At 45.4% G+C, this 21266-nt stretch overlaps 1 protein-coding gene across 3 annotated transcripts in view; it reads left to right on the forward strand.

Moving 5' to 3' along the window:
* Positions 1 to 21266, forward strand: part of NTRK3 (neurotrophic receptor tyrosine kinase 3) — a 429804-nt gene that overhangs the window by 343630 nt on the left and 64908 nt on the right. For all 3 annotated transcript variants that reach the window (XR_013390655.1, XM_077918932.1, XM_028705834.2), the window contains exons 14-15: positions 1460 to 1632; positions 5655 to 5898. Coding sequence is in view for 2 of the 3 variants with exons in the window: in XM_077918932.1 (XP_077775058.1) it covers positions 1460 to 1632; positions 5655 to 5898 (417 nt within the window). In the remaining variant the exon portion in view is untranslated. The remainder of the gene's footprint in view (positions 1 to 1459; positions 1633 to 5654; positions 5899 to 21266) is intronic.

Below are 21266 nucleotides of genomic sequence, written 5' to 3' on the forward strand. Positions count from 1 at the left end.
AAGACGAAATTAATCCGTTCCGCGAGTCTCTTCATCTTGCGGTTTTTTCGTCTTGCGAAGCACGGCTATTAGCGGCTTAGCGGCTATTAGCGGCTTAGTGGCTATTAACGGCTTAGCGGCTTAGCGGCTATTAATGGCTTAGCGGCTTAGCGGCTATTAACGGCTTAGCGGCTATTAACAGCTTAGCGGCTTTAAGAAAAAGGAAACAAACTCGCAAGAACTCGCAAGACGTTTCGTCTTGCGAAGCAAGCCCATAGGGAAATTCGTCTTGCAGAACGTCTCAAAAAAAGGAAAACCCTTTCGTCTAGCGAGTTTTTCGTCTTGCGGGGCATTCGTCTTGCGGGGCACCACTGTATTGTGAATGCTTTGTGATGTATTTCCCCCCTAAAATATGCATTTTTATATGCTTCTCCGTGTAGTTCTCCTAAAATATTCATTTTGTGCATGTTTTCTTTGAAAATGCATCATAAAATTCAGTGGTGAATAAACTGATTAATAGCTGCATTCCAGTCTTTATATAAGTGTGGGACCAAGGAATTAGGTCAACCTATTTTAAAAATGTAGACTTAGACTAAATCAATACCTCCCTTTCCCCTTACACTGAAATCCTCAATGAAGAATTCCTGAGAGCATATTCATCTTTAGCTGAAAGCTGTGTCTTCATGAGGAAACATACCAGACACAGGTGTAATATGCTTTCAACTAATTCTTAAATAAACCCAAAGCCACTCCAGTATTAATTCCATGCGCGCAATTGGCAAAAGTACCTAATCATGGCAAACCATGAGTGTGGTTGAGGAGCCATTTTCAAGAAGAATACAAATTTGAGTCTCAGTCTCTCAATAAACTGTTTAAACCAGAGGGAATGAAAACAGGATTTTTTTTGGGGGGGGGGGGAATTGCAGTAGAGATGACACACACACACACCAACACATCAATTTACAGAATAAAAGACAGCAAATTCAGCTCTTCCAAAGTAAATGGGTGGACTAGTTCAGGAGAGTTGTAATAAGGAACTATGATGTTTTCTGCCCCTCATTGAGAATTGGTTTCAAATTCTGGGTTCATGGTTTTCCAATTCTGACTGAGCTAGAAATAAGTGGAAGCTATTACCTTCCGGCTCTCTCACAGATGGGTTTGTGGAAATTCCACTGCAATGAGATTTGAGCTTGGGTCAAACACACACACACATACAATTTCATAACTGGTGATCTTCTGGCATTGTTTCTGAATGGATCACAGTGCCCATGCTTCCCACTATATCAGGAGTGGGGAACCATTTCAACCTTCTGGGCAACTTTGTGGAGCGTCATATGCTAGTTATCGGCACACCATAAGAAGCTTCCATTTGATAGGTGGTAATCTGTATTTACTCAATTTCAACAGGCTTAAAGCTTAGGAGGAAAGTGGCCCTTGTTAGCTTCCTCATTTTGTCTTTTTATCCTCCTCTTTCCCTCAGGCCCTGAAGGACCCAACTTTGGCTGCCCGAAAGGATTTCCAAAGGGAGGCAGAACTTCTCACCAACCTTCAGCATGACCACATTGTAAAGTTCTATGGTGTCTGTGGTGATGGAGACCCTCTCATAATGGTATTTGAGTACATGAAACACGGAGACCTGAATAAGTTTTTGAGGTAAATCCTGAACAAACTTGGTTTACAGTGATTTAAAGTTCTTAAGGAGAGACCTCAAGGAACCATAAAGCCTTTTGAAGTGGGAATTGTGCCCCACCAAGGTGCTAATAATGACTTTTAAAGCCTTGGGCAACTTGGGGCCTAAATATCGGAAGAGGTATCTCTCCCTATACCAATCTGTCATTGAGCTAACATCAGCAGTTGATGTCCTCCTGGCAATCTAAGGGCAATCAGTTATGCATTGACCAGAGAAAGGGCCTATTTTGTGGTGACACTCTGACTATGGAATGTCCTCCTACTTGAAATATGATTGACACAATGTCAAGATCCCAGCAACAATTGAAAACCCATCTTTTTCCCCATAGACCACCATGGGGAGGACAGTTGCCTTGGCCAGATTCGACCATTGCTGCAACTGACTTTGCTATTGTTTTATCCACTCCATTTATATTTTGTTCTGATATGAACTATTGTGTCCTGGAGTACTGATAGCTCACCACAGGGAACACCTATACGCAGAACCAAAGGTTCTTGGTCCTATCCCTGGCAGCTCATAACAGGCACAGAGTCCGATCTATACCTTCTGCCTCTTATTGCCCCTTCCTTCTTAGCTCTCCACCAATTTGCTGATTACTCCACAGCTCTGTGTAGGCCATTCCAAGACATGCAGAACTTTAGGATGCACTGGACTCACATTATCTTTTACTTCATGCGTGGCTCTTTTGGCAAGCGTGGTTAGCCACTGCTGGGCTGAACCAGCAGCAGCAGCAGCACCTTTCCTGCTCACTGAAAATTTCAGCCAGTCTATCTTATAAGTATTTCGTTTATCCTTGGATTCTGGCCAACACTGAGCAATCAAAGCTACTAATCATGATAGCTACGCTCTCACTGCACTATTGAAGACAATGTCTGTTAAGGATCACAAGTTGTGAGAGTGCTACACTCAGGCTTTGCTTGTGGGCTTCCCATGGACATCTGACGGGCCACAGGATGCAGGACAAGATGGGCCATTTTTATTTGATCCAACTGGGCTCTTCATCTGTTATGATGTACAATGCAAGGATCTGTGGGGTATAAGATTTCCAGTATTCATGGAGTGCAGCATGCCCTTAAATAAAGATCAGTTGTTAGTTCCTTGTATTTAGAAAATCAGAAGCTAGGTGTGTGTGTGTTTTGTTTTGTTTTCCCCCATTGTGTTTATTCAGCGGGAGCATAAATGTGTTAACAATGCAGACAATGACCCATGAGCAATAGAGTTGAGTCCTTGCGACATTTGCCAAGGCAAAGTGCTCCAGCTGTGGAATCTGACTCGTGACTGGGACAAATAAATCCCTTTCCTCGGCTGCCATTTATTTTAGCTGGCATCTAAAAGGACAAGACGTTTTGGGAAGCATCCAAAGAGATGTATATTAGCAACACAGGCATTTTGAGGGACGCCATTCCCTTCCTGAAAGAAAACCAGAACCTTCGGGCTGTGGTAGCATTAGAGGTGATTTGAAGCATCAGAGCTCTTGATGTTTTTCCTTCCCAGCCCTATAGGCCTGCCTTGGATTGGGGAGACTTTGTGAGATTAAATGCATTTTCCAAGTCACTCTGACAAGCTAGCAAAAATCCAAAAGCTTTGTTCCACTAGATTTAACAAAGGAATATTGGCAATTCCCCCCATGTTGCCAAGGTCAAAGAGACAACGGCCTCTGAATCCACCTTGTGTTTTTCTAGTTCTCCTCAATGCCTTTCTCTCCGTGTAATTAAAACACAATGATTCCCTCAGCAAATCCCATCCTCTACTTGTCAACAGCAAACAGACACACATTTGAAGGCACAGGCTCACTGCATGCATTAGCATCTAAATGAGGCACCATGTTCATGAAAGCCTCCATGTGCCTGTAATGGCTATTGTTTACAAAGGCTGCAGCTTAATACTGGAAACTACAGGAGGGGAGAGTGCTCTCGAGGTCAAATCCTGCTTGTGGGTTTCCCATAGGCTTCTGGTTGGTCACTGTGAGAACAGGATGCTAGGCTACAAGGGCCATTGGTCTGATTCAGCAGACTCTTCTTATTTTCTTAACTAAGGAGCTTCTTTCCAGACATCCTCCAGATCCTTGCTTCCAGAAAACAAAAAATGGAAAAGCGGTGACAGTACTCCGTAGCAGTTGTTATCATCACAAAAAGCCATAAAACACGCACACATGCTTAGAGAGAAAGATTTAGTGACACAGTACAGTGCAGAATATCCACTTAAAATTAATACAATTGCTACAACCTGAAAAGTACTAAAGCATCACCCTGCTCCTGGCTTTACTGGAGCCAGCAAAAACCTGTACAGATGAAAAAGTATTGCAGTACATTTAGAGAGTTCTTGGACATTGGCCAGGCTGTGGACGACAATCATTATGCACCTATTGTTTGAACTTCTGGTACTGAAGGTGATCTCATAAAGTTATTACACATACACACACAGTAGAAGAAAGGGGCTTTTGGGGGGGGGATATTGAAGTTTTCACAATACAATAAAATAAACAATTCTGCATGAAATAAAAAAAAGAAACTAAAGAAAGAAGGAATGGGGGGGGGCAGAAAAGGAACAGTGTTTCGCAAACTTGGGTATCTAGCTGTTCCTTGACTACAACTCCCATCATTCCTAGTTAGCAGGACCAGCCGGCAGGGATGATAGGAATTGTAGTCCAAAAACAGCTGGAGACCCAAGTTTGGAAAACACTGGTTCAGTTGGTGTGTTTAGCAATCAATTCCTCTTCCCAGAGAACTCTGGGAACTGTAGTTCTGTGAGGGGAATAAGGGTCTCCTATCACCTCCTAGCATCCTTTACAAACTACAGCTCGCAGAGTTATTTAGGGGGAGTCATGAGAGATTAAAGTGGAATCATAGTACTATAAATGTATGGTGTTAATGTGGTCCAGGTCGGCTCACACCATAATCCACAAGGATCAAATTCCTCAAGCATCCCTGTGTCATCCCTAGACCTGTCCTCAGCACTCGCCTTTTCCACTATAGGTGACTCCTAACAATGCAAGCCACTTGACCTGTCACATCCCCATTTGTGGAGCCCTGTCATCTCCCTCTCTTTCAACAATGCATTTTGGAAAGCATCTGAAGGAGAGCCGTGAAAAGCTTCAACAGCTGAACCAGAAATATTTTGGCAGAAATCTGTCGCTGCCATGTCATATCTGTCTTCCTTCCCCCCTCCCCTCCGCGTATGCCTCAAGCTTATCAGAGAGAGAAATTCCAGGATGCAAGCAAGTCAGAACTTGTTGCTCTCAGAGTTTAGCTCCATGTCAAGATGGAGGGATCCATCTGCGCACAGGCATTTTTCAATTTGTTCGCTCTCTGCAGGGCTGCTGCTGCTGCTGTTGTTGAAGAGGGTGAAATGCCAGGATTAATTTCAAACGAAGCCAGAAGAGAGAACCACAAAGGAAATGTTGCTGTTGTATCTAATAAAAGAGACAGGAGGCCACAGCAACATTGTCCTTCTTTCGCCACATATTAGGCATTTTCACCGTTCTGCTTCCATGCTGGCAATGAACCGGGGTGGATGGTGAAAACTGACCAAGGGCTCATGCATACTATCGTTTAATGTGGATAGTAAGTTTCTCGAACCTCTGTTAATTCTCCATTCTCCATATCACAATATGTTTAGCCTGGAGAAGAGAAGACCAAGAGTTGATATGAGTGGATATACAGTGGTACCTCTGTTATGTACTTAATTCATTCCGGAGGTCCGTTCTTAACCTGAAACTGTTCTTAACCTGAAGCACCACTTTAGCTAATGGGGCCTCCCACTGCTGCCGCTGCCCAATTTCTGTTCTCTGTAACCTGAAGTGTATGTAACCTGAAGCGTATATAACCTGTAGGTACCACTGTATAGCCTTCTTCAAATGCTGCCCCATGGAAGATGGAGCAAGCTTCTTTTCTGCTGCTCCAGCAGGTAGAGCCCAAACCAAGGGATTCAACTTGCAAAGAAAATGAGACTCCACCTAAACATTACCCTCTCTCGCCTTCCACAGGGCACACGGCCCGGATGCGATGATCCTCGTGGATGGGCAGCCTCGGCATGCGAAAGGGGAGCTGGGCCTTTCTCAAATGCTTCACATTGCCAGCCAGATCGCTTCAGGGATGGTTTACCTTGCCTCCCAGCACTTTGTACACAGAGACCTGGCTACGAGGAACTGCTTGGTTGGAGCTAACCTGCTGGTGAAGATTGGAGACTTTGGGATGTCCAGAGACATCTACAGCACCGATTACTACAGGGTAAGGTGGCTCTGGTAATGGAGCCCGGAGGGGGTGGTACAAAAGCTGGGAAATGACATTGCAGAAGGTTTCCACATCTACCCCATCTTTCCTCACCCAAGCTTGGTACAATATGGAGGGCAGCTCTATTGCTAGTTATTAGTGATGGCAGCTGAACAAAATTTCTATTCTCATAAGCAGCATGCCTCAGTATTCCATAGGCTTGAATCTAATAACAGGGGAGAACATTATTATTATTATTATTATTATTATTATTATTATTATTGCTACTACCCACCCTTTACCAGCAAGTGCCATAGCCAGGTTACAACAAATTAAAATTAGAAACAGTTAAAGCAGATCACAATCAGTGGAATAGGGTGTGCCCTGCAAACAGACATCTCAAGTGTATGGTGAAAAAGTTAGATGCCCCTCTGTGGGGAGGGCATCACTCAATTCTGGGGCTGCCACAGAAAATAAGGAAAGTGGCACAAAACTGCACTGGCATGTGTTGGGGCAACAATTGCTTTGATGCAACACTGTGGCACCTCCCTTGAAAACAGATCAGAATGAATACTCAATAAACAACTGGATGTTTCACCACCCTTAAACTTTGGGGAAACAGATAAGGGTGATTGCTCAGGAAGCAGGAAGTCTGTAAGCAACCCCAGTCTTTCAGATGAGCCTTAAGACATAACAAACTCCAACTGGCAGATTGAAGTAAGGAGGTCCAGTTAAGGTATGACCCTTTGATTCCACTATATGTACAGAATGGGCCTCAGAAGTCCATGATGACATAAGCAGTGGGCAGAGAGGGGTGACTCAAGGATCCTGGAAACCAATGTTCCCATGTGGTCGGCTGAAGCACACTCAGTTGGGGAGGGAATATTGTGCCTGAGTAAATTAGTAATTTTGGAAAAAGCAGAACCAACAGAGTACAGCTATATTCTGAAGAAAGGCAGAATTGTGGATTGATCGATCGTTTTCATTAAAAAATGGAAATTACTGCAGTCGGTGAGATGTTAATGATTAGAACGTTCCATTCAGCAGTCCAAGTGGAATTTGTAGATCAGTGTTTGGGATCCTATGTCTCCCTCCAGATGTTGCTGGACTCCTAGTTACCAGCCAGCATAGCCAATGGTGAGGGGTGGTAGGAGTCGTATTCTGTTAACATTTGGAAAGACACAGATTTCCTACCTTTGTTCTAGAGGATCTCACGCTCATGATTGCTTTTTCAAGTGAAACAACTCCTGCATTTTCATTTTCATGCACTAAATAATCTACACCTATGCTTAGGCCACTCAACTACCTGTGAACCACAAAGCATTTTCTAGGTAGATCATTTGTTTATTACTGCATTTCTATCTCATATTTCTTCCAAGGAGCTCAAGGTGGCACTCACACACTCTTCCCTTTCTCTTCCCCATTTTATCCTCACAACAACCCTGTGAGGTAGGTTAGGCTGAGAGGCTCTGACTGGTCCAAGGTCACCCAATAAGCTTCATGGCTGAGTAGGGATTTGAACCCTGGTTTCCCAGGTCCCAGTCCAGCACTCTAATGCAGAGGCAAATAACCAGTCACCCTCCAGATGTTGTTAGACTCCAGCTCCCATCAGCCCCAGCCAGCATGGCCAATGGTCAGGGATGATAAGAGTGATGGTCATAGAATCATAGAATTGTAGAATTCAAAGGGACCATGACAATGAAGCAGCTGTCCCGCGCAGGGATCGAACCTGCAACCTTGGCATTATCAGCACCACGCTCTAACCGGCTGAGCTATCTAGCTGCTACCACATTTTGAGAGCTACATGTTTCCCACCTCTACTCTAGCCATTACACCATACTGTTTGCAGTTCAGAAGTCTAGCAAGGGGCTGGGCTTAATTTCTCATTTTTAAAATAAAATAAAATGGGAAAGTGCTTTTGAATGTACATGAAGATCTATTCTTAACCTACAAGAGTCATCCCTTGTCCAAAAATCATAGTGCTAGAAACAGCAGTCATTCCCTAGAAAATACATAGAATTGTAATCTTTTTCCCCCTTTCTAGCCATTTCTTATGCATTTACAATGCCTTCATTAATCCACATGTTGCCCTTCTGACATGTTTATCCTTTATTCCACCGCATGTGTTCGACATCCCTCCCTCTTTTCTCTTTCTCTTTTTCTCCCTTCCCTAGAAACAGGCATCGCTACAGCGGAACAAGCTGTACATTCCATTCTCTTTCTTTTCTCTGTGTCTTTCATTAACGAAAAGACATTGATAAATTAAAGAGAATCCAGTGGAGGGCAACAAAGATGATTAAAGGATTGGAGGCCATGACCTGCAGAGGGAGATTAAGGAAACGTAATACGCGGGGCTTACAGAAAAGGCAACTGGAAGAGAGACTGATAACTGTGCATAAAATATGGGAGAGGAAATAATAGGCAATTTAGGACCGACCTCGGTACACTTCATTCAGCACCGAACACAATTCAGACAAGGGAATAATTTGTTGGAGGTAGATGGTTGGACACCATCTTTCGGGAAGGTTCAGAAGGATGCGAGATAAGCTCCCGCAGCTTGGGATCGGGGGCAAGAGGAGGAAGGTCTCTTATGGCAAACATGTTATCTGACAGGCACGGTCTGCAATATCTGACCCCTGTCTGCAAATCTCTTCAAATGTATGCTGAGTGGTGCCGGGGAAAGGGGATAAGACAATTCTGGTCATGAAGAGCAAGTCCGACAATCGGTTAATCATGAACAGGAAGTGGTTACTATGGGCAGAATGAAAACCCAAGAACCAGGAACAGGATGGTCCAGTGCGCTGGCCCTAAGTATTTGGACTTATTTGATTTCCAGTTATTTCTCACCTTTTATTTTGTGGGATGGAGGGAGAGCGCTGAGGCAAACTATAGGATGTCACCCACACGTAAAGCACATCAATGGTAATCTAACCTGGATGCTGCCACAGGATGCACAACTGTGGGCAAGGAAGATCAGTGTGTGTTGCACCCAAATTGGGCATTAAGAAGTACAGTATGTGAGACCACCATCCATCCACATCACTTTCTGGGATCTCCCCAGGAACATCTAGGAAATCTTTATCTAAGGAACCCACAGCAATGTACATAGAGTTCATAGAACCATAGAGTTGGAAAGGACCCCAGGGGTCCCCCTCTAGTCCACCCCCCACAGTGTAAGTGTAAGAATCTCAGCTAAAACATCCATGACAGATGCCCATACAACCTCTGCTTAAAGTCCTTCAAGGAAGGAGAGACCCCAACCTCCTGAGGGAGACTGTTCCACTGTCGAACAGCTCTTCCTGTCAGAAAGTTTTTCCTGATGTTTTGCCAGCATCTCCTTTCTTCTTGCCTTGCTTTCGCCATGCTAAGTGATTGCTGCTTAAGGTCATCCAAAGAGCAACGTGGCTAAGTGAGACTCTGAACTTAGTTCTCTTTGGTCCCACTGCTGCAGCGTGTTGTTATTGTTATTGTTATTATAAAAAGTAGCTTGCAGTGACTTACAAAAAAAAATAGTACATGCATTGAACATAAAACTAAAACAGAATAAAAGCTAAAAGTACATTCATATTGATAAGAAGGCAGGCCTAAAGCATCCCACCCACTGAAAGAAGCCACAGATAATGAAAGGTCAAAGGCCTGGCAGAAAGGAAATGGGAAAGAGAATGGTGCATGCTACCTTAATCTCTGAGCGGTGCAAGATTCCAGGGGTCCCAGGCCCTTACCCAGGGTTAGGTTTCCTTGGAATGAGGGACAGTGGAGACTGTGGTGTCTTTATGGTATATGGTTTATTGATGATGATGATGGTGGTGATGATGATGATGATGATAATAATACCCCGCCCATCTGACTGGGTTTCCCTAGCCACTCTGGATGGCTCCCAACAGAACATTAGTAGTAATAATAATAATAAAAGCTATAAAATATGAAACATTAAAAACTTCCCTAAACAGGGCTGCCTTCAGATGTCTTACAGGGCGGACACCACTACAAAGAAGGCCCTCTGCCTGATTCCCTGTAGCTTCACTTCTCACAGTGAGGGAACTGCCAGAAGGCCCTCGGAGCTGAATTATTGACACATATATGCAACCTGGTGTGGGACGCGGGTGGCGCTGTGGGTTAAACCACAGAGCCTAGGACTTGCTGAGCAGAAGGTCGTCAGTTCGAATCCCCGCAACGGAGTGAGCTCCCGTTAGTCGGTCCCTGCTCCTGCCAACCTAGCAGTTCAAAAGCACCTCAAAGTGCAAGTAGATAAATAGGTACCGCTCTGGTGGGAAGGTAAACGGCATTTCCGTGTGCTGCCCTGGTTCACCAGAAGCAGCTTAGTCATGCTGGCCACATGACCTGGAAGCTGTACCGGCTCTCTCAGCCAATAAAGCGAGATGAGCGCCGCAACCCCAGAGTCGGTCACGACTGGACCTAATGGTCAGGGGTCCCTTTACCTTTACCTTTTATATGCAACCTGAGAATACAATGGAGGGGCTCACAGCATTAACATGCCAAGAAGGTCTGACTTCTCCCATGGCCACAGACTTGGATCCCAGCAGAGATCAGGCCTGGCTCTCTGTCTCAGCTGTCCAGCCTGCTTCCATCTGACACACACAGCTCTGGTTTTGTCATTCTAACTAGCAGGGAGACCCACCCATTTATCCTCTGGCACAGAACCACTTTCTTTGATACCCTAACAACCCATACTTAGGGGGCCATTACCAAGAAACTTGTCTGGCTATTACAGCAATTGGATCCTGGTTGGATTCAGGAAATAGAAGGGACTCAGGGACTCAGACATACAGCCTCCCCCCCCCCCAAATAAAACACCTCACAACAATAGGTAACGAACGATGATGCCAGGTGTGCCTCCCTGGAGATAGCATTCCATAAATGGGGAGCGACCACTGAGAAGCCTTGTTATTGTGTTGTTGTTCTTTGCACCTCCCTCAGAGTGGGCACACAGAGAAGGACCTCAGATTATTAACACATGGTCTCAGTGGGTTCATGTGGGGAGAAGCAGAAAGCCAGTGCAATCATTGGTGTAGCCACTATGTGACTCTAGCCACTAGACAAGACTTCTCCAATCTGGTACCCTCCAGATGTTTTGGACCATAGCCCCATTCATTCCTGATCATTGGCCATGCTGGCTGTGACTGATGGGAGTCATAAACATTTGTAGGGCACGAGAACTGGGCAGGCTGCTCTCTATGCTGGTGTGAGAGTATGCCTGATGATCTTGACCTTTTCGCACATTCTTTGGCTGTGACCTTAGATCAGGCACACTCAGTTTGCAGCCCATGAAATCCAACCTACCAGCCATGTAGTGCAGATCATCAGTGCATTGATAAGCCTCTGCTTCTGTAGGACTTCATGGGGTTGTCATTCACCTGGCTTGCTATAATGGCTGGAGGTCTAAGGCTCAGGTCACAACTGATTTTATTTATTTATTTAAAATAAGCAAATGTTTCTCAATTTCCCTTTGATCTTTTTTTCCCCAGGATCGTGTACTAAACTAATTCATAACAACACATCAATACGATTTAGAAACTCAACAAAAAGATAGAACATAGCAAAATGCAAGAAAGGCAAAAGCAAATAAAAACATGAAAAACTAAAATGCAGAATAGAGCAAACTAAATCCCCCACAATCCCCCCGAAATGCTAAAATGCCTGGGCAAATGGGAAGGTCATCACTGGGTGCCAAAAATGCTTGTAATGTTGGTATCAGACACACCTCCTTGGGGAGGGCATTCCATAATCATTGCAGAAAAGCTCCTTATCTAGGATTGAATTAAGCAACATACCCTTCGGTGATAAGCGGAAGGGTCTCTCTGCAATTGAGAATAACCTTTTAATGGATTCAGATTTGTGGTTCCCAGGGCAGGAACCCAAAGCAAACTTGAGTTCCAGGTGATTTCACTGAAATGTTCCTGTGAGCGTCCATGCTGAGTTTCCCCTGGAGAATGCAGCAATTTATCATTTTCTCGGGTATAGGCTGTGGAGAATTCCATCTGAAGGTTGACATTGACATGACAGGTCTAAAGCTCACTGCAGGCTGCCAAGTTAGTTAAAACCCACCAGACCTCTCTGCATGGCTCTGGCTAGGTATGTTTGTCCATATGTATGTGCCTGTAATTGCACACATTTTGCATTTTTACTAAGCACAAGTGATGGGATGCATGAATACATTTTGGGCTCAGGCTCGACGCCTGGCTCTTTGCTTTCATTGCTTGGATGTTGGTGGTGTTGTTTTTTAAAATCTTTTAAAACAAAGGGAGAGAAGCACCATCTGGCTCTCGCCTAAGTGGGATGCAAAGCGCTTTGCAAAGGTGAACTGCTTAATTTCCCGCAACACGTCTGTGTACAACAAACAGACATTTATGTAACAAAAGCAGCAGCAACATCAGCCTTCTTCTCCCCATAAGTCTCTCTGTGTTCTGCCTGAAGACAGATGCATCCTTTTCCTATTCAGATCACCTTGGAATGAGTTCAGCTGTTTATCCAGCTTTGACAAGGCAAGAGGGTTTTGTTTTATGGTTTGGAAAATCATTTTTAAAAAAAGAAACACACACACATACAGATTGGAGATAACATTTCGAGCAGTGGAAAACGTCAAAAGGAAACTATCATCCTGGCAACCATCATATTTCAAAGACACAGGCATGGGTGGATTGGATTCTTGATATACCTTCCTTAGAGAGAAAGGGTGCATGAAACCAGCCCCTTTATTTCCACACAGATGTGCACCTTCTCTCCCTTTAGGAGAGTGCGTGATTAAGACATTTATCTGCAAATACTGATGTGCAGTTTTTGCAGTGCAGTTCTTAATCACTGTATTCACTACAGGGTGCATTGCATTGCATTGCATTCAGTGAGCCTGATTGTCTATCTCCTTGCACATTCAGCTTGTACCTTCCCCCACCCCATTGGCAATAACCAGAAACCCTCCTGTCTGCTCAGGATACTTATCTGCTATGGAGAATTTTCAGCTTTTGCCATCAGAAGCTAAAAAGCTCAGGAGTTTGTGGCATTCCTTAATGAGGGTTTTTCTTCCAAAACCATGAGATTGCTGCTAAATCCAAGGCAGCTGAAAACATCTGCCCCCAATCCAGATCCAGTTCACGGATGGCATTCTCCTCTTCATAAGAGCTGCCCTGGTAAATATCTCTGGGTGTATCTAGATTTGTTCCCTCTGCTGAAATGAATGGACATTTTGTGGACATATAAGAACATTTTTCATAAAGAGTATACAAAGATTATGCTCTTATTATTAAGAGCTAGCAAATAGGCAATTTCCCTATTTGCATCTGATGAATGTTGGAGGGCATGGCCAAGACCCTATAAGTTTAAGCAGTTCAGATGTGACCCTCACATGGAATGAGATGGAGTGATTCCCAAAAGCTGCAGCTTTGGGGACATTTTAGTTTAGAGAATAGGCGAGTAAGACATGAAAGGGGGACTGAACAAATTCATGGAGGAGAAGGCTGCCAATGGCTACCAGCCATGATGGCTATGTTCTACCACCACTTTTGGAGGCAGCAATGATTCTGAATAGCAGTTGCTGGAAGCAACATGGGAAGAGAGTGAGGGTGTCACACAGGCCACTGTGAGATCAGGATGCTGGATTAGATGGGTCATTGGCCTGATCCAAGCTCTTCTTATGAGCTACCAGCCCTCTTTCTTCTTGGGCTGAGACTCAGTCCACGAATGCAGGCATACTCTCTTCTTTTGGTATGTGAAAATTGCTGCTAGAAATTCCGCTGCAGTATATTTAGCACATGGTTACTAGGCCACTCTTGGAAATCTAGCTGCAGCGTAACTGGATAAATCGATTCCTCACCTGCCCTTCAGGAGTTCTATCATTCCCTCCCATTTGATTGATGCTAATTAAATGAGCTTCTGGCCCTTTTCCCCTTGATTAAAACTGAAGAAATAATGACCTGTGAAATGCCGGCCATTTCCAGTTAAATAGAGTTGGTGGAAGAGCTGCTTGTGATCCCAACCCTGTCATTAGGGCACCTGTCAGTAGCCTAGTAGGTGTTTGGGACAAGAGGGAGTGCAAATTAGATGCCTCAGTATCTAATAAGCCATTTATTACTTGCCTCTCAGCAGAATCATTTTGTTCCTTCTTTCCCAAGTGATATGATGTTTAAGGCAGCTATTCGGCGTCAAACAATGCAAGCATCTCTGATGGAAGCTGGAAGCTGCCTTATAATGAGATGGACTATTGGTTCATCTAGCTCAGAATTGTCTACACTGACTGGCAGAAGTTCTCCAGGGTTTTAGGCAGGGAATGTTTCTCAGCCCTACCTGGAAATGCTAGGGATTAAACCAAGGACCTTCTGCCTGGAAACCAGGTGTTCCACCATTGAGCTATGGACCTTTCTATACCAGTTAAGAGAGGGGACTTCCAAAAGTAACACTAGGATGATTCCTTTGGGGCATTTCGCACAACTTGAGAAGCAATGGTGGCCACTCTGAAAATTCCAATGCAGATCTCTCCAACATGGGATGGGAGGTGAAAAATTCAGTTCAGTTCAGTTCAGTTCACATTCAAAGGAAAACCTACCCAATCTACACTTGCTGAAGTCTGCACTTATTTGCAGTTCTCCAGCCAAGTGATATATATAAAAGTGCCTGTCCTGGGGTAAAATGGGCATAAAGATGCATATATATATATGTGGAAATAATGTATAAAACTGCATTGTGTTAGGGGAAATTGCATAGAAATTTTTCATTGAAAAATTGCATGGAAAAATGTGTACATTTGCTTGCGCAGGAGTAAAGTGATGACCCCAAATTTAGATGGCTTTGAAAGCGGATTGGACAGATTCATGAAGGATACCTCTACCTGTGGCTACTAGCCCTAGTGGCTATGCTTTGCCTCCATGGTTAGAGGCAGAAATGCTTCTCTATATGAGTTGATGGGAACCCCCAGAAGACTGCTCTTGTGCTCAAGTCCTGCTCGTGATGTTCCCCTGGGCATCTGGGAGGCCACTCTGAGAATAGGATGCTAGACAAAATGGGTCATTGACTTAACCCAGCAGGGCTCCTACTATGTTCTTACTAAAATGCTGGTGGGGACACTTAAAAAAAAAAGTTAACTGATGTGGAAATGTGGAGATCTGAACTGGAGATATGAGAAACAAAGTGAAATTGACTGATGCCACCAGCGGCGTAGCGTGGGTTGTCAGCACCTGGGGCAAGGCAAGTAATTTGTGCCCCCTAACCCCTAACCTGCCACCGCTGCCAGCTTCTTCTTGCTGCTGCCTGGGCTGGGGTATTTACGGTAAGGTAGCCACGGCGGTGGCGGGTCCGTGTCAGGTGATCTGAGGCGAGTTGCCGCTGGCGCTGCCGCCCAAACGACGCCGCTTGCTCGGAGGAGGAGGAGGGCAGAGAGGCGAGGAAAATGCAACATGGCCCAGCAGCTGCAGCAGCAGCGGCGGGGCTGTGAGGAGGGGCTGCCTGGTGCGCCCTCCGCGGCCCTGACGCGCGGGGACCGCGGCGAGCGCTGAGAGCCGCTGCCAGCTCGTCGGTTCCGCGAGACATGGGGCTCTGCTACAGCCTGCGCCCAAGGCTCTTCGGCGACTCCGGAGGCGGCGAGCGCCCCCCCCCGATGTTGCGCCCAGTGCGGCCGGCCCCCCCTGCACCCCCCACGCTACGCCACTGGATGCCACCATCCCTGCTCCCAGTAGAAGCCCTTGCGTGGCGAGGCTCCAGGCCCTGCAGTTCCCTCAGAAGTAAACACACAGACACAAATATGTTGGGTTAATGGGATAACTTAGGCCACAACTTTATTGGTTATAGATGTGAGCGGTTTGGCTTAGGCAATTGGGTGAAGCAAGACTATATCCTGACTCCTACCTGTCTGCAGGAGTCCCGTAAGGGTCAACCAACGATAGGGGGAGCCCTATGATATACAACAATTGAGCACCCCCAGGGTCACCGGTGGGGTTGTGGCATGGCCCACACCCAGGCCTCAGACAGGAACCACACCCCCGGATCCCTTTAACAGGATATCCTTAACATGGAGGGGCAGGCTAGAGGCAACAACAGCCCCTCGCATGACAAGGCTTACCCAATGCCTAACCTTACAAAGTTGTGATGATTGCTACTAGGTAGACGAAAGCCAAATGGCTGGTGCCAATTTGCCAAGTGGAAAAATTCCTACCCGGCCCTGACAACCAGGTGACCAACATTAGTCATAGTAAGGCCATAGTCAAACAACTCAAGAAAAGAGAGGGGGCTGGGAGATCTGACGGAGGAGACGAATGGAGGCTGCTCTCCCCAGCCATGCTGCGGTTTAAACACCACGTGGCCACACTCCCGGCTAACCCGATTGGTGAGCTGGGGGGGTGGGTGGGATACGGTGGCTGGGAGTTCTAATGATGTGGGCAGCACTCCCCTGCCCACAGCTGGGTCACTGGGAGGTCCCTGGTCGCCACCCGCAGCATGCCCCCCCTCCAGAAAGGGGAGCTGTTCTGTAGTAGCTTTCGTAAGTTCCTGGTGAGTTTTTCTTTCTCTCTCTGGCTGTTCTCTCTTCTCCCTCATTTACACCTAACAGAAAAAAGACCCACAGTTAATGACTCCCACCCTCCCTTCCTTTTTGAAACTTGAAGAGCCCTTCATAGCAAAGCATTGTGAGTGCAGAGGAATTAATGGGACAATTAGGCTGTGTTACATTGCATGGCATTATCTCAGAATGGTAATTATCCTAATTTCTCCGTCCCCCCCCCTTCCCTGCAGCACCTGATCCTCAGACTTCCTTTCCCCACTTCATTCTCTCCCCTTCAGCTCTCCACCTGTGTGGTTGATACTTTCGGATGTGCTTGCTGTTCATTTTATTATCGGTAATGAGAGTAATGCTGACAAAGGAACTCCTGTCAGGTCGATGGGAAGCTCTTGGTTGGGAGTGCCAATGAATTGGAGCTTGCGGGTGGCGGGGACTAAGCATGGCTCACAGAGGCAAAAGTTGTGATGCCGAGAGCTGCTTAGGCCAAGCTATGCTTTAGTTATGCTTTCAATTTGTGTTTTCATCCTCTCTTTTTTATAACACCTATCCAGCAACAAGAACAGGGGGCTCTGAGGAAAAATAGGTGATAGGGGCTAAAGAAGTAGCAGTATGAAAGGAAAGCTAATATAGTCATATTGACTAATAATAATAATAATAATAATACATTATTTGTACCCTGCCCATCTGACTGGGTTGCCCCAGCCACTCTGGGTGGCTTCCAACATATATAAAAATATAATAAAACATTAAAAAGCAACCCTAAACAAAGTTGCCTTCAGATGTCTTCTAAAGGTTATATAGTTATTCTTCTCCTGATGGGAAGGTGTTCCACGGGGGGGGGGGGCACCAACTACTGAGAAGGCCCTCTGCCCCAGCCACTCTGGGCAGCTTCCAATGGATAATAAAACATCAAACATTTAAAACTTCCTTCTACAGGGCTGCCTTCAGATGTTTTCTAAAAGTTGTATCATTCTTTATCTCCTTGACATCTGATGGGAGGGTGTTCCACAGGGCAGACGCCACTACCAAGAAGGCCCTCTGCCTGGTTCCCTGTAACTTCAGTTCTTGCAGTGAGGGAACCACCAGAAGGCCCTCAGAGCTGGACCACAGAGCTGAGTGATGGTGGTGGAGATGCTTTTTCATAAGACTTTGTAGACCACTGGCTTCCAAATGATGGGTTGGATCTTACTGCCAGATCCATGGCCTGATCAAAAATGGTTCACAATATCACCACCACCACTATCATACTATATTGGGGGGGTATAGATTTGTATAATGGCATTATGAAAACTGTTGAGACAGGCAGGAAGGCAGGTGAGGAAGGGGGTGTAGAGAAAGAATATAAGGTCATTGCAAAGGTGGATCAAACCTAGCCAAGCATCTTGTTGATCAGAGAGAAACTCCAAAAGCATTTTAAAAGTATGGTTTTTGTGGTGCATTTTGGGATAAGTGAGGGCAAACACACACATGTTAGCTTGTTGAGTGTGCTGGGAACTCTTTAATTGTGACAAACTTGAAGGCTTTTCTTCATATGAAGGGGCATTCTGCAAGACACAGAGAAGAAGAGCGGCACAAATTTACATATAAATATCCTCCTTAACTTTTGTAATTACGATATTTGCATGGAAAGAGTTGTCTTTTTGGAGGGGAGCGGGAATTCTCCTGGCTAGTATGTGGTCAGAATATTTGCTCTTGGAATTTTCATTTCAAAGAGGGGAAAAGAACATAAAATAAAATATGCTATGAATTGAAAACTGCACGATCCTATGCACGTCTGCACAGAAGTCATATTGAAGCCAGTGGGACTGACTTCCAGATAAGTGTGCAAAAGACTGTAGCTGTTGTTACTTTCTCTGTCTTAATTGCTAAGATCAAGTTCAGAGGATTAAACCAGAGGATGTTCAGTAAATCTCAGAGCAGGGCTGGCCCAAGACATTTTGGCACCTGAGGCAGCCCCCTGCCAGGGAAGAAGGGGTGAGTGAAGATCTGCATCAAGAACAATGGGATAATAAAGACCTACATCAGGAACAAGAGTGGGAGGAGACCAGTAGTGCCTCCTATTCACCAAGATGCTGCTGTATTGGGGGTGGGAGGACTGCTGAGGCACCAGCAGATCCAGCCTCCAAGGAGCACCACAGCTGTAGATGATACATTTCTTGGAGGCCAGATCTGCTGCCTTTGTGGTTCCTGCCACCTGAGGCAGTCTCTTCACCTTGCTTCATATGTGTGCCAACCTTGGTTCAGAGGAAGACCCAGGAGGCAGGACTGAGGAATATTCAGGATCAGCGAATAAGACAATAATTCAGGCTAGATACACATCCAAACTCAGATAGACCATGTTACTTGAGGAAAGTGCCACTAAGAAAGAAGGTTCTCTTCCCTATCTAGGAAAAGCCAATGGCCAGCCTGGGTGGTCTCGAAGGTTCTTTGGTGAGAAACTGTGGTGACAGGGCTTGCCACATGGGATAGTTGTCAGCAGTTCCTGACAAAAGCCATGGAGAAGTTTCTGCATTGCTTTGCTTTGGATACCGAGTGAAGGGGCCAAGAATCCCATCATTCACAGATGACATTTGGAGAGACATGAGCATTCCTCCCTCCCACCCACCAGTTTTCATGCAGTCATTGCTAAAATATAAAAGCTTTTTAGAGTTTTGGATTGGCTTGCAAAATGAAGCTTGTTATTTCTGTTTCACAGAGGGAGGGGACGAGTCAGTTCAACGGTCCAGTCGGCCACACTCTCTTTCAGGATACTGATCCAACTCCCTCCCCAACTTTCTCATTTTCTCCTGTTCTATCACACAATGTTCCAGGGCTACAGTCCATGCTCAGGGCCATAACTCATTGGCAGAGCATCTGTCTTGCAGTCAGAAGTCACAAGTTCAATCCCCAGCATCTCCAGGTAAGACTGGGACAGAGCCCTGGTCTGAAACCCTGGAGAGCAACTGCCAGCCAGTGCAAGCAACACTGAGCTACATGGACCAAACATCTGATTCAGTATAAGGCAGCTCCCAATGTTCCTATGCTCAGTCTATAGCTGATTCCTCGGTTGGGAGGTTTGCCCCTTTAGGGTCATTTAAAAAACAACAACAAACTACTGCCAACCTTGGATTTGCTAATATCTCCTTCTTGTTTCTCTGAGACTCCAGTACTTTGGGCTGTGTTCACTATTAGAGGGAGTAATGGTGACTAGAGTATATCCCTGGTTCCTTTCATGTGCATCATCTAAAGCTCAAAGACCAGTCCTTTATGTGCCCACACCCCATATTGTGCTGATAAGTGTCAATGGATATGCTGGTATAATGATAACCTTGTTCTTCTTAAATTCCCATTCATTTCTGTGAGTCTTGCATGGTGGATGTCTGGCAGTAGCCTTTAATCAAATAATTTTTGAGTTGTTCCACCAGGCCTTTGGTCAGGGCGCAGCCTGACTCCCTCCTCTGGCAACCTGCACAGAATTTTGCCTAAGCGGTTGCCAACAATTTGATTTTAATTAATTTTTATAATGGAATGTTTTTAGAATTTGACTGTTTGACTATTTGACTGTTGTTAGCCGCCCTGAGCCCGGCTTCGGCTGGGGAGGGCGGGATATAAATAAAATTTATTATTATTATTTATTATTATTATTATTATTATTAGGCTCTCACACAGAGAATGTTAACATTGGTGGGCAATGGTGCACAAAATTGCATATGCATTGGAACGGGAGTTTTTGGAAGGGCAGCTCCTTGAATGTCTAAGGGAACAACAACAACAAAAGAATTTTCCTTCCTAATTCAAGAACATGAAAAGCAGCCCCTTTGAATGCACAACATCTAGATGTGAATAGTTTGCAATGAGCTGGGCAAACAAATTCACCATAAGACCTCTGGGATGTCCTAATGAGGCCCATTTGCTCATGTTTCTCCACCATTGTACTATCGTCTATGTCTGTCAGCAGTTTGGACTTTAGCAGAAACCTAGATAGCCACCCTGAGCCCGGCTTCTGCTGGGGAGGGCAGGATATAAATAATAATAATAATAATAATAATAATAATAATAATAATAATAATAATTAGATGAGTAAACTATCTTGGAACGCTATTGCACTAAAATCCAGCTTGCAGGCTTCCCATTGGCATCCGGTTGGCCAATGTGAGAACAGGATGCTGGCCTCGAAGGGCCATAGATGCAATCCAGGGTGTGTGCTCAGGCCTCTGAGTACATTCCAGAGACAAAGGTCAACAGGGTTGATTTGGCCCCTGTGATTGAAAAGTGCCATGAAGTCTCTGGATTGGCCAGGCCTGGTATAAATACTCAAAGCCTAGTCTTCTGCATTTCTTGGTCATCACTAGATATTTTCAGCCACTGGCCTGAGGCACCCTGAGCTGAAGACCCTCCAGGTTTAAATTCAGATATGGCAGTCCCCTTATGCGGATAGCGTCATTATACAGTTTAGTCCCTAGGGGGCACTGGACTTTAGTTGTATCTAGATGGAGTTAGAAATGTGCTGTTGCTGCTCTGATCTTGATCAAGAGATAGAATAACATTCTCGTTCAGCCTCCTGAGATGGGCCACAGGAGTTTGCCAGTCCTTTGCCAGCACCTTTAGGGATTTAGGGCTTTGCGAGCAGTGCACTCACACTGGGCGCTGACCTAAGGGGGTGCCTTCTCAAAGCCCAGTAAGTGAGGTGCTTGGCTTTGGGAAGGAAGCGCGAGGCTCTGAGGGGGTCCCAGAGTCTTCCCTTCTCCTTCCCAAAGCCTAGTTAGCACTTCACCAGCTTTGGGGAGGATGTAGGTGGAGTATAGGACACTGCCAGGGCCTCATGCCTCCTTTCCAAAGCCAAGTGCCTCCTTACCTGCAAATTTGGGGGCAGATTTTGGCCTCACACAAGATGCAATAGACTCCT

The sequence above is a fragment of the Podarcis muralis genome, chromosome 14 (assembly GCF_964188315.1).
Source record: "Podarcis muralis chromosome 14, rPodMur119.hap1.1, whole genome shotgun sequence".
NCBI classification, from domain to species: domain Eukaryota; kingdom Metazoa; phylum Chordata; class Lepidosauria; order Squamata; family Lacertidae; genus Podarcis; species Podarcis muralis.